Source organism: Myxocyprinus asiaticus, chromosome 30 (genome assembly GCF_019703515.2).
Source record: "Myxocyprinus asiaticus isolate MX2 ecotype Aquarium Trade chromosome 30, UBuf_Myxa_2, whole genome shotgun sequence".
NCBI classification, from domain to species: domain Eukaryota; kingdom Metazoa; phylum Chordata; class Actinopteri; order Cypriniformes; family Catostomidae; genus Myxocyprinus; species Myxocyprinus asiaticus.
In genome coordinates, this window is record NC_059373.1 from 10,225,042 (window position 1) to 10,237,875 (window position 12,834).

The 12,834-nt window shown below is 38.8% G+C and overlaps 1 protein-coding gene across 1 annotated transcript in view; it reads right to left on the reverse strand.

Annotated features, from left to right (window-relative positions):
• The window catches only part of grin2da (glutamate receptor, ionotropic, N-methyl D-aspartate 2D, a), a 73,559-nt gene that overhangs the window by 22,393 nt on the left and 38,332 nt on the right, over nucleotides 1-12,834 (reverse strand). Inside the window, exons 5-7 of the mRNA XM_051664769.1 lie at nucleotides 5,801-5,915; nucleotides 3,297-3,502; nucleotides 2,050-2,218 (exon numbers count right to left, since the gene is read on the reverse strand). Coding sequence (XP_051520729.1) covers nucleotides 2,050-2,218; nucleotides 3,297-3,502; nucleotides 5,801-5,915 — 490 coding nt within the window. The remainder of the gene's footprint in view (nucleotides 1-2,049; nucleotides 2,219-3,296; nucleotides 3,503-5,800; nucleotides 5,916-12,834) is intronic.

The window sequence follows — 12,834 nt, forward strand, 5'->3', positions numbered from 1 at the left end:
GACACCCCCAGACACCACTGATCTTTGAGAATTTGCAAGCCACTCCCCCAGACATACGGGTATAAAAGGAGCTGGCTCGCAACCACTCATTCAGGTTTTGTGCTGAGGAGCCGAGACAGGATCCCGGCAATTTCAGCATGTAGTTCAGCGTTGTGGCAGGAGGGACACAACATCTCATTCCCCATATCAGGGAACAGAGGTTACGAAAGTAACCAGGACATTCCCTATCTGTCACTCACTTGACATTGTGTCGATGTAGTGACACTAGTGGTCCCTATACGAAACGCCACATCTAGCTGAACTGTGTTAAGTGGACTGGCAGTGCGAGATGGGCAAACCATTGTGTGCCTCGTAGCCAGCGCACCTGGCCGTTACGTAACCTCCCCCAGTGTCATACGGTCCCCCGCACCTCGGGGATAAGTCGACTGCCCAAAATGGGGACAGGCCGTCCCAGCCATGGCCTCTTCTCTTCTTCTTTTCTCCCCAAAGAAGAATGGAAATCGTTCAGCTGGGATCCATAAGTGTCCGCGTCGGGGGGGTGTCCATTCCCAAGGGGAAGACACCGCGGAGACCACAGCCTGCCCAGAGGGGAGGCAATTGTGTGGAAATACTTCACATGGTCTTACCGAGTCTTGTTGGCAGTGTCGCATTTGGAGAAGTCCCCATGGTAGGTCCTACCCAGAGGGGACGGAGCTCTACAAACACGCCGACCGGTGGCAGAGGGAAACTCTGCCCAAGGAAGACACGGGTTTACCAACAGGGAAACCGTCTCGCAGAAGATACATCACACAGGGTTACAAACAGGCAACCAGCGCATGTGGAGCACCTACCCCAGTACAGGGCCTAATAGCACACATACTGTGCCGGCATCAAGTTTCTCCGTGAACTCACCTGCCACAGGGCTAAGGAGGAAGGACATCCAGGGTCCACGACCTCGTGAACACGGCTGGGGGATAAAAAGCACATGTCTCCCCCTCCAGGAGGGGAAAGGCACTATACGCAAGCGGAACACCCGGCCAGTTACTTACCTGTTCATACCTGACAACACATAGGATGAACCAGCTCAACCCGGAGATTGAGGAACCTCTCGAAGGTATTGGGTGTTACCCAGCCCGCTGCTCTACCGATGTCTGCCAAAGAGGCGCCATTGGTCAGGGCCCAGGAGGCCGCCACACTCCTGGTGGAGTGTGCCTGAAGCCCCAAGGGGAGTGGCACGTCCTGGGCGTGGTATGCCAAAACGATGGCTTCAACGACCCAGTGGGCGATCCTCTGTTTGGAGACAGCGCTCCCATTCCGCTGTCCTCCGAAGCAGACAAAAATCTGCTCAGAGCATCTAAAGCTCTGCGTGCAATCCAAGTAGATGCACAAAGCACGCACTGGACACAGCAACGAAAAGGCTGAGTCTGCCTCCTCCTGTGGCAGCTTTGCTTGCAGGTTCACCAACTGATCCCTAAACGTCGTGGGTCATGGGAACCTTGGGCATATAGCTCGGTCGGGGCCTCAGGACCATGTGAGAGTATTCCGGACCGAACTCCAGGCACATGTTGCTGACAGAGAACGCCTGCAGGTCCCCTACCCTCTTGATGGACGTGAGTCAGGAGGGCAGTCTTCAAGAGACTGCCTTTAGCTCAACTGACTCCAGGGCTCAAACGGGGCTCCCCGCAGGACCACGGAGAGATCCTATGAGGGAATGAGGATGGGTTCCACTCCAGCCCGATGCTCGCAGCTGCCTTAGCAAGCATGGCCGCCAGCTCAGCGTCGGCCTGCGACTGGGCAACCGCACCCGAAGGTGTCAGTATAAGTCCAAGACGATGGCCATATCGGATAGCATAACATAAACAAACAAATTACATCTAGCTAAAAAACAGCTATGTTCCAAATATTTATAACAGATACTGAAGAAAGAATACCTCAAAATAAAGTTTGCATGAGCCTGGAGCTTTATCAGCGACACAATTCAAGAAAAAACGTGTGCAACTGAATTCAGTAGAATTTGTGATAGTGAATTCAAGGTCAACAAATAGTTGAGAGATAAAATGAGGCCCTGACCTCTCCGACCATCCCGTTCCACTCTCCATTTATGTTCTTTCCATGCCTGCCATTGGTCACCAGATAGAGGTCATAGGTGAAGCCCACTATTTTAGCCAGCCGCTTGAGAACATCAATACAGAAGCCTTTGCAGCAATGCTTCATGGATAGAATGCCCTCAACAACCATGCTGTAAATGAAAAGAAGAGAGACAGACTAAAAGAAAGAGAAACAGTAAAGGGACAGCAACAAAAGAAAGAAATAATTAGGAGAAACCAAGCAAAAGAAATGAAATGAACATCCATGCATAGAATTCAATGTCTTGTTACCCAAGGCTGCCACACATAACCTAAACTTAATCTATCATTATAATAGCATAAGTTTCATAAGTTGCTTTTTTATTTGAGAGAAACTGGAGCTGTGATCAAACAGGAATAGGTTATTATTCTAAATATAGTTGATCGGTGAATCTCAAAAAGAAATATCTGGGTCATATTTGAGCCCAAATTGAAAAGAGAAAAATAAGAAATAATATTTTGCTAAAATAAAAAAAAACTTTTTTAAGACAATATTTTTACAATGAAGCACCCCACCACCTATATATATATATATATATATATATATATATATATATATATATATACAACTGTATATACAGTTTATAGTAACACAGTAATTGGACACAATTCTATTATTTTAAATAAATAAATAAAATAAATATTGTTTATAAAAATAAATGTAATTCAGTACTTTGACATTTCTTTGCATTACAGTAGGCTACTGAGAATTTAAGGAGGGCATTGAAATGTGTTTAAATGTCATGTAAATCATGTTACAATGTAAAAAAAACAAAAAAACTCTTCATTAATGGTATTAAAAATAGGCTTAATTTTCTTAATGCAAAATATAATTTGCAAAATATAATATTTTTTTCCCCAGACACGTCTTCAAAGTATTAGTGAGATTTACCCAGGGGCTGTACCGTAGACCAGGAGAAATTCTGGAATTCTGAAAATTCTCCTTTTTAATTAGGTAAATTAAGTAAAGTGCCTAATACCGACCTATCATTGATCAACCACTTCCATTTCTATGTGCACATCTAATTTATTTAAATTGCATCAGTACTAGCGACAGGAAGGGGAATGAATGCCCCTGGGGTAATGTAAATGTAATTTGCATCATCTGCATATTCACTGCCACATTTACCAAAGTGATAAACCAAAAGGTCAAACATTTCCAGTCTAAAAATCTAAGGACTGAACCTTGACCTGTTGTTGAGTGGGAGACGACACGGCACGGAGTCTCTGATGCAGGAGCCTGTTCCAGGTTCAGCAGGCTCTACGATGACAAATGGCCTCTCCTCCAGCGTGACCACACGCAAGTGCTGGGAATCGTCCAAAGGCTTGAGGAAAGGGCCATATCGTGACCAGGGTGGGTAACGCAGACGCAGCACTCCGTTTTCCCACCAACCTACCTACAACAGTATTGAGATGGCATTAAAATGGTACAGAAATGTTTCAGAGACCATAGATGGATACAAAGTGTATCATGATGGTTTTTTGAAGAAGTTAAATCTTACAGACAGTGAGGGATTAGTGCTATAGCAGAGCATTTCTACCTGGCATTCATAAGACAGTACCTGGATGTGGTCCCCGCTTTATTAAGTTAGAACCTTGGAGCTGCAGACTGTCTAAAATACCAAATACCAACATCACTTTACAGTGACCAAAGCCATTTTGCCTTAGAACAAGACATGTGAATCCAAACATTTCAAAGTTTCAGCAACATGGCACCATTGTTAATTCTAATGGTTCCCGATCCCAATGGTTAACCATTTAATGTCAACAATTAAGGTCAACATGACATCAAAATTAAGTCTGTATTCTTTCTTAATCCTCATTCCAGGTCATTTGTGAATGATTTATATGTTATTACAAAGAAAATATTTATCTTCATAATCTTTAGTCAAAATGTAGTAAATTGCTTTGCCCCTGAAACGACATTACACATCTGATGACATCACCAATCCCTCTTATTTGTCAAACCCTCCCCTTCAACCACCTGGCTACAGTCTAGTATAGAACAGTGATTTTCACAGTCCAATCACCCATAAAATGCTGAAACTTTAACTTGTAAATACAAAAGTAAAATAGTTTACAAATACTGTTTCAAACTAACTTAAATTCTAAAGAAAATTATAAAAAAAAATAAAACTGGCACACCAATGAGTGATTTACTGTTTTCTTTACTGCTTTAGAACAGTTCTTAAACTGCTATTCCAAACTGACAAACAATGGCTGAATAATCAATGCCAAAAAATGCATAAATCTATTTCTTCCTATGGCTTATTGACATATGCCAAGACAATGCTTCATGTGCAATCATTTGCGATTGCCAGTCAATTTCATTCAAGTGTACAATTTCTCTTTTGAGTGTAATTTACAATAACGGACAAGTTATTGGAAAAACAGGGACACTGAAGTATTAAATAGTAAAACATTAAAAGCATCTGACATTAAAAACATTAGCTACGAACTGCAGATGAGTCATTTTTATAATTCATTTCACCATGGATTTAGAGTTTTAAACAGGGGAGAGTTGATCATTTTGCTGCACAACATCACAAGAGCCCAATATATGAACTTAAAGGGATAGTTCACCCAAAAAATGAAAATTCTCTCATCATTTACTCACCCTCCTGGCATCCCAGATTTGTATGACTTTCTTTATTCTGCAGAACATAAACTGAAATTTTTAGAAGAATATCTCTGTTCTGTAAGTCATCACAATGTAAGTGAATGGGTGCCAAAATATTGATGCTGCAAAATCCACATAAAGACAGCATAAAAGTAATCCATATGACTCCAGTGGTTAAATCCATGTGTTCAGACATGATATTATAGGTGTGGGTGAGAAACAGGTCAGATTTAAGTAATTTTTTAAAATTATAAATTCTCCTCCCTGCCCAGTAGGGGGCGATTTGCACGAAGAATGTGAATCACCAAAAACAGAAGAAGAATGAGAAAGTGAAAGTGGAGATTAACTGAGCAGGGAGGAGAATTTATAGAAAGAAAAAAAAAATGACAAATATTGATCTGTTTCTCACCCATACATATCATTTTGCTTCAGAAGACATTGATTTAACCACCAGAGTCGTCTGGAGTACTTTTATGTTGCCCTTATGTGGATTCTGGAGCTTCAAATTTTTTGCACCTATTCACCTACAGAGCAGAAAAATTCTTCTAAAAATCTTAATTTGTGTTTAGCAGATGAGAGAAAGTCATCCACATCTGGGATGGCATAAGGGTGAGTAAATGATGGGTGAATTAACCCTTTAGAGTACTGAATATGAAAATCAGTAGTCAATGTTGTCATGTACAAAATCTATAAGAGAACATGAACAAATAAAGATACCTAGATTAATGAATACAAGGCTTTTATCAAAAAGCTTTGCAGATACAGTTCCACAAAAAAGTAAAAGAGTGGGCTTTTGCACATTTTGGCGGCTTATAAGACATTTTATACATTTAAAGAATGAAATTAATGTGACTTAGAACAAAAATTTTTGTAATGTAATGTAAAATTGCATATATTCATTCTTTGATTTATTTCAGACCCTTCTGCATACGACACACAATTTCATTAATGCATTCTTCACATTCCATTTATATTGTATTTAAATGACAGGGCAAAATGTAAGCTCACTTGTGAACAGCATTTAAAATTGTGAATATCTAAATGCATTTAAGCATACTAATGGCTCCTCCCCTACCTCCTCCCAGCCTCTTCCTGCAGTATAGGAGATAACATCCAGGAGTGGATTTGCCAGATAACCGTCATTATTAAAGGAATAGTCCCGTCCAGATAGAGTTATATTACTGAAGAACCTGCAGGTGGAGAAGAGGAAAAAAAGAGCAGGATGATAAAGAAGGAGTCTGAGTGAAAGTGATAAAGAGAAGGAGAGAGAGCAGAGAGATAAAGAGTGATAGATGGGACTTCCATTAGTCACCTCTCCACTCAGGCTAGTGTGTGTGATTTGTGCTGAATGCTTAAGGGACTCTTAAGTAAACCTCTTCTGTTGAACATTAAACATAAATGACAACACTGAATCTCATTAACTATAATATATATATATATATACAGTATATATATATATATATATATATATATATATATATATATATATATATATATATATATATATATATATATACAGGTGCATCTCAATAAATTAGAATGTCGTGGAAAAGTTCATTTATTTCAGTAATTCAACTCAAATTGTGAAACTTGTGTATTAAATAAATTCAGTGCACACAGACTGAAGTAGTTTAAGTCTTTGGTTCTTTTAATTGTGATGATTTTGGCTCACATTTAACAAAAACCCACCAATTCACTATCTCAAAAAATTAGAATATGGTGACATGCCAATCAGCTAATCAACTCAAAACACCTGCAAAGTTTTCCTGAGCCTTCAAAATGGTCTCTCAGTTTGGTTCACTAGGCTACACAATCATGGGGAAGACTGCTGATCTGACAGTTGTCCAGAAGACAATCATTGACACCCTTCACAAGGAGGGTAAGCCACAAACATTCATTGCCAAAGAAGCTGGCTGTTCACAGAGTGCTGTATCCAAGCATGTTAACAGAAAGTTGAGTGGAAGGAAAAAGTGTGGAAGAAAAAGATGCACAACCAACCAAGAGAACCGCAGCCTTATGATTGTCAAGCAAATCGATTCAAGAATTTGGGTGAACTTCACAAGGAATGGACTGAGGCTGGGGTCAAGGCATCAAGAGCCACCACACACAGACGTGTCAAGGAATTTGGCTACAGTTGTCGTATCCCTCTTGTCAAGTCACTCCTGAACCACAGACAACGTCAGAGGCGTCTTACCTGGGCTAAGGAGAAGAACTGGACTGTTGCCCAGTGGTCCAAAGTCCTCTTTTCAGATGAGAGCAAGTTTTGTATTTCATTTGGAAACCAAGGTCCTAGAGTCTGGAGGAAGGGTGGAGAAGCTCATAGCCCAAGTTGCTTGAAGTCCAGTGTTAAGTTTCCACAGTCTGTGATGATTTGGGCTGCATTGTCATCTGCTGGTGTTGGTCCATTGTGTTTTTTGAAAAACCAAAGTCACTGCACCCATTTACCAAGAAATTTTGGAGCACTTCATGCTTCCTTCTGCTGACCAGCTTTTTAAAGATGCTGATTTCATTTTCCAGCAGGATTTGGCACCTGCCCACACTGCCAAAAGCACCAAAAGTTGGTTAAATGACCATGGTGTTGGTGTGCTTGACTGGCCAGCAAACTCACCAGACCTGAACCCCATAGAGAATCTATGGGGTATTGTCAAGAGGAAAATGAGAAACAAGAGACCAAAAAATGCAGATGAGCTGAAGGCCACTGTCAAAGAAACCTGGGCTTCCACACCACCTCAGCAGTGCCACAAACTGATCACCTCCATGCCATGCCGAATTGAGGCAGTAATTAAAGCAAAAGGAGCCCCTACCAAGTATTGAGTACATATACAGTAAATGAACATACTTTCCAGAAGGCCAACAATTCACTAAAAATGATTTTTTTATTGGTCTTATGATGTATTCTAATTTTTTGAGATAGTGAATTGGTGGGTTTTTGTTAAATGTGAGCCAAAATCATCACAATTAAAAGAACCAAAGACTTAAACTACTTCAGTCTGTGTGCATTGAATTTATTTAATACACGAGTTTCACAATTTGAGTTGAATTACTGAAATAAATGAACTTTTCCACAACATTCTAATTTATTGAGATGCACCTGTATATATATATATATATATATATATATATATATATATATATCTTCCGTTGATGTAAGAGTTTCTTGCATTCCTTGAATCTATCACGTTTCTCTCTTGTTGAATTCGCAAAGTCTGGGAAAAAGAAAATGCTGTGGTTCTTCCAAGATATTCTTCCTTTATTCCTCACCTCACGTAACACAAGATCTTTATCGGATGATCTCAGAAATTTGGCCAGAATTGATCGGGGTCTGTCTCCCTCCATGGATCTCTGAGCCGGAACTCTGTGAGCTCGTTCGATTTCCAGCTTATGGCCTGTTATGTCGAGCAGACTCGGGAAGAGCCTGTCTAGGAATTTCACCATATCTCTGCCTTCTTCATCTTCAGGAATTCCAACACATCGGACGTTGTTTCACCGGTTACGATTCTCAAGGTCTTCCAACTTTTCCCAGTTGCGCTCCAAGTCTACCTTGGTCGCTAGTGGGTTAGCAGCTAATTCCCTCTCAGATAGTTGATCTGTTTCTCAACATCCGCCACGCGACTCCTTATGCTGTTTTTTTGTGGTCCTTCGATTTTATGATGTGTTTTGCTCTTAAGTTATATTACACTCTGATAATTAAATTGTACCATACAAAAGCAAATTACTTTATTTAAAAATACTTTATCCATCAAGATGGTTTTTCTCCATCACTTGCAGACATATTATTATATACAGTAGGCATTAAGTGTCTTATCCACTAAAAAAACTCGCAGCTAATTACATTTTTAAATAATATTGAACACGCCAGAGTTTGATACACATAATCAGGGAGGGTTATACGCATGCAGACCAGTTAACAAGCGTCGGCTGTTCATACCAGTATCTGATATGGGCTACATTTAAAATGTCATGTGAACGACCTTACAAAAAAAAATCTAATTTGAGCAGAAAATCAGATTTGGGTCACATTCAAATGCTGTGTGAACGTAGCCACTGAATTAATGAATGAATGGCCATAAAAAAAATTATGAATGGAAAGATGGATTTGTGGATGGATAAAAAACAAAAAATGAAGGAGTTTTAACAATGAATTGCATAAATGAATGAACAAATATGTATGGATGGATGGATGGATGGATATAAATGTATGTCAGTTTAAAGGAGGAACTTCATGAATGAAGTAATGAATTAGGAAACAAGTAATAAGAGAAAATGTGGATGGATGGATGGATGGATTGATAAAAAAAAATGTTTATGTCAGTTTAAAGGATGAACTTGAATGAATGAAAGAATGAATTACCAAAGTATAAATATAAATAAATAAATAATGTCAACTTGAAGAATAAACTTGAAAGAAACTTAATGAAATAATGAATGTGTCAATTGGTGAATGAATAATGGATGGATGGATGGATGGATAGTGTAAAATCTGAACTTCATGAAGGAATGATCCAATGAAGAATGTAAGAATGAAGAAGTGGGCAGATGGAGGATGAAAGACCTGCCCAAAGGCACTGCAGCCATTGCTCCGACTGCGCTTTTATCGCACTTCCACATCGGAGGCAGGACGTGGCACTCATCTCGCCAGCACCTTGTTTTCAATATTCAGCGTTCTGAGCTCTAAGGATGCCGCTGAGATGCTCTTGTTAGTCGCCATGACAACAAGGTGCCTGAGAATAGCACTGAAACTCTGGAAAGACAAGGACGCTAAACGTGAACATCGCAACAGACAATCTTTTCCCATCCACACATGGGTGCTACTTCTCTTATCTCAGATTTGTCAGCGGTTTTCTTTTCAGAGGCGGAGCAGTAATGGCTAGAGAAAAAGACTCTTTCACTGGCTCGTTTTTCATTTTTATTTAAGCCAGTCATTTTACGGGACGCTTGGCTCATTTTATGAGATTTGTCTCATAAGTCTTGCTGCTTCTGTCTTTGGAAGAAATTGTATTTGATATCTGATCCATAATTTATGCCAGGCTCTATATAAGAGATTACGTTCATTTCAAAGTGTTGGTTGGGATGACGGGTAGCACGAGCTTTGGATTTAATGCCCCATTTAATAGATTGCGAGCTGTATTGCTCAGCCAAACTTAGTTCCTCCATCTTGGAATGGCACACTATATGCTTTGAGGTATATGAAATGAAGATTATGAGTGACACTGCTCATTAGTTCACATGAAAAACATACTGTACATACTCTACTTAATACTTAAAGGGGAAGCATAATCAACGTTACAAGGGATAGTTCACTCCAAAATAAAAATTCTGTCTTCATTTACTCACATCCATGTTGTTTCAAAACCATATCACTTTCTTAATTACAAGTATAACACAAACAAACAAAAAATCTTAGGTCAAATGTTAGGAACTGATGGTCTCAGTCACAATTCACTTTACTTTCATACATTGAAAGTAAATGGTGACTGAGTTTGACATTCAGCCAAACATCTCCTTTTGTTTTACATACAGAAGAAAGAAAGTCATACATGTTTGGAACAACTCGCAGGTGAATTATTACAAAATTTTAATTTTCGAATTAACTATCCCTTTAAGGTATTGTTTTTGTAATTAAACCAAAGCACTAATATGCAAAATGTAATTCAGTTTAGCTTTTCTTCAGTCTGTCACACATTAATATCTTATCTGGATGCCCAATAAAAAGTTAGATACAACATATTTAATTTATCTCACACACATTTTAAGAGTGCAATGGAGAGTGTGACAGTCTTAACAACCTCGACTCTGCAATACCAGCACTCTCGCTTTGCCCGATCTCTCATTCACTCGCTCTAGACCCCTGCAAGGTTGTCATAGCGACACAGCCATTGACATTACATGTGTTCCGCTCATGCCATATATTGTGGGGTGAACAAACAACCTAAAGCACAGCACGTAGCGGAAAACAGATGTCACTCGTGTCATCACAATGGAGACGAGAGAAAAAGAGAGGCAGAAAAAGAGAGAGTGAAGGCACGACACATTGGAAACATAGCAGAGATGTACTGACATACAGAAAGTGAAATAAAAAAGCCCGGAGACACAAGGAGAAAACAGAAAAAGTGTGAGACACACATACCATCACAGGATAAGGAGAGATGTGGAAAGAAAGGGATACAAAGCCAGAGGATATGAGAAGGAAGTGATGTTGTGAGAGTTAGCACACACTGATAGACAGAACAGGGATGGAGAAAGAGACAGAGAAAGAGACAGAGACATATGAAAGAGGGAACAGATAGGGGGTGTTTGAACATCAGTAACATTTGATGGATTTTAATGTGTCCATTACAGCGGCATTAGTATGGTGATGAGCAGAGGCATTGCTCTCTACTGCAGCTGTGTATGTGTGTGTGAGAGAGACTTCTCAAAACACTTTCAAATTATGGCTGTATACACTAGCAATATGGTTACCCTATAGATGAAGGTCAGAAAAAGTGTGAGAGAGGCTGTGTTTCAAAGCCTAGCAAGCTGCCTACGTAGACAGCATTTTTGGGATCCAAGGCATGCACAAACTTTTATATGCTCGAAAATGCAATCTAGGTAGAACTATTTGTACATGCCTATAATGCCCAAACATTCAGTCAAGCTCTTAAAGACCCAAACATTAACATTGATGATGTACTTTCTTTTTGCCTCCTTAAAAGTGTTTTATGGAACCACTGATTATAAAGGTCTTGATTTTTAAGCATATTTAGTTTTGGGGTAAATTATGTGGGACTTAAAAAAAAAAAAACTGGCAGTCAATGGAGAAATCTTGCATTTTAAGGAATACTTTCATTTGGAGTGAATTTTATGTGACTTTAAGAAGCCTTGACATTAATATGCAATTTTAAATCAAATATTTGAATCAAGCAATAAATTAGTAAAAAAAAAAAAAAAACATGCATACAAACAAAAATAATTATACACGTAGAAGTTCTTGCATTGGCAAAGTTACCATAAGATCTCTGAAATGAGAGGGCTGGTGCCAGGTTGTTCAGTCTATCCTGAGGCTTTTCTGCTCTCGGGTAGATTTAGTAAATCATAACTTGCTAACTGTATATAATATAAACTTAAAATATTATTAAACTAATTATAAAACGTATAATTTATTTATAATGAAATTATTTATTGAAAAAAATCTTACAAGCCATGCAATTGAATTTTGCATTATTTTTATTTATATGTATTTTTTGCCACTGTGACAGTGGAATTATTTAGCTATTTTTTTTCCCTTGCAAATCAGTAACAAACAACAGGTAATCAGTTCTGTCAGTAAATTGAAACTGAACCTCATAGAAAAAATATTGTAACATCTGTTGTGGTTTTTGCTTGGGGACTTTCTATTGGCTGTTGTGTTCACATAAATAATGAGGTAGGCCTGTGCAGGTTTTGGGGACTGTTTGAGGGTGTTTTAAATTAACATTTAAAAGTAATTGGGGGTTATAATTATGTTTAAAGTTCCGTTTAATGTTAATAATATTGTTTTATGTTACGACAATGGGTTATTTACAGTTACCATGGGTGAGATTTGTGTTCCCATGAGCTAGGTGTGAGCCTACTTTCAGTCATTTAAAAGAGATGTCCCCAGTAGCAGCATTAGAAGTATTGATGGGAGAGATGCCTTTGAAATTAAGAAGAAATCAGATTGCTGGAACAAACTGGATTAATTTAAAAGGTCATGGTGACTCGCACACAACAAAGGAGGTATTAAGAAATAGTTGGGAAAGAGAGCTCAGAGGAATATCATGTTTCGGATGGATGGGGAACAGGTTGGCAGAAGAACTAGGTCTGTGTGGAAGAGAATTTAGTCAAACTGTTATTTGGCCAATTAATCCTCCATGGATATGGTAAGCTCCAGAAGTAGATCTGTCAGTGTTAGAAACATATCAGGAAAACAGGGATGGGCAATCAATAGAAAATCTTTTTCATGCAAACATTATTCTTGGCTGTGAATATATATATATATATATACATATATATACATACTACCTTTCAAAAGTTTTGAAACACTCATTCTTTATAATATTTTTTTTTTTTTTTTCACATTTTAGAATAATAGTAAAGTCATCAAAACTATGG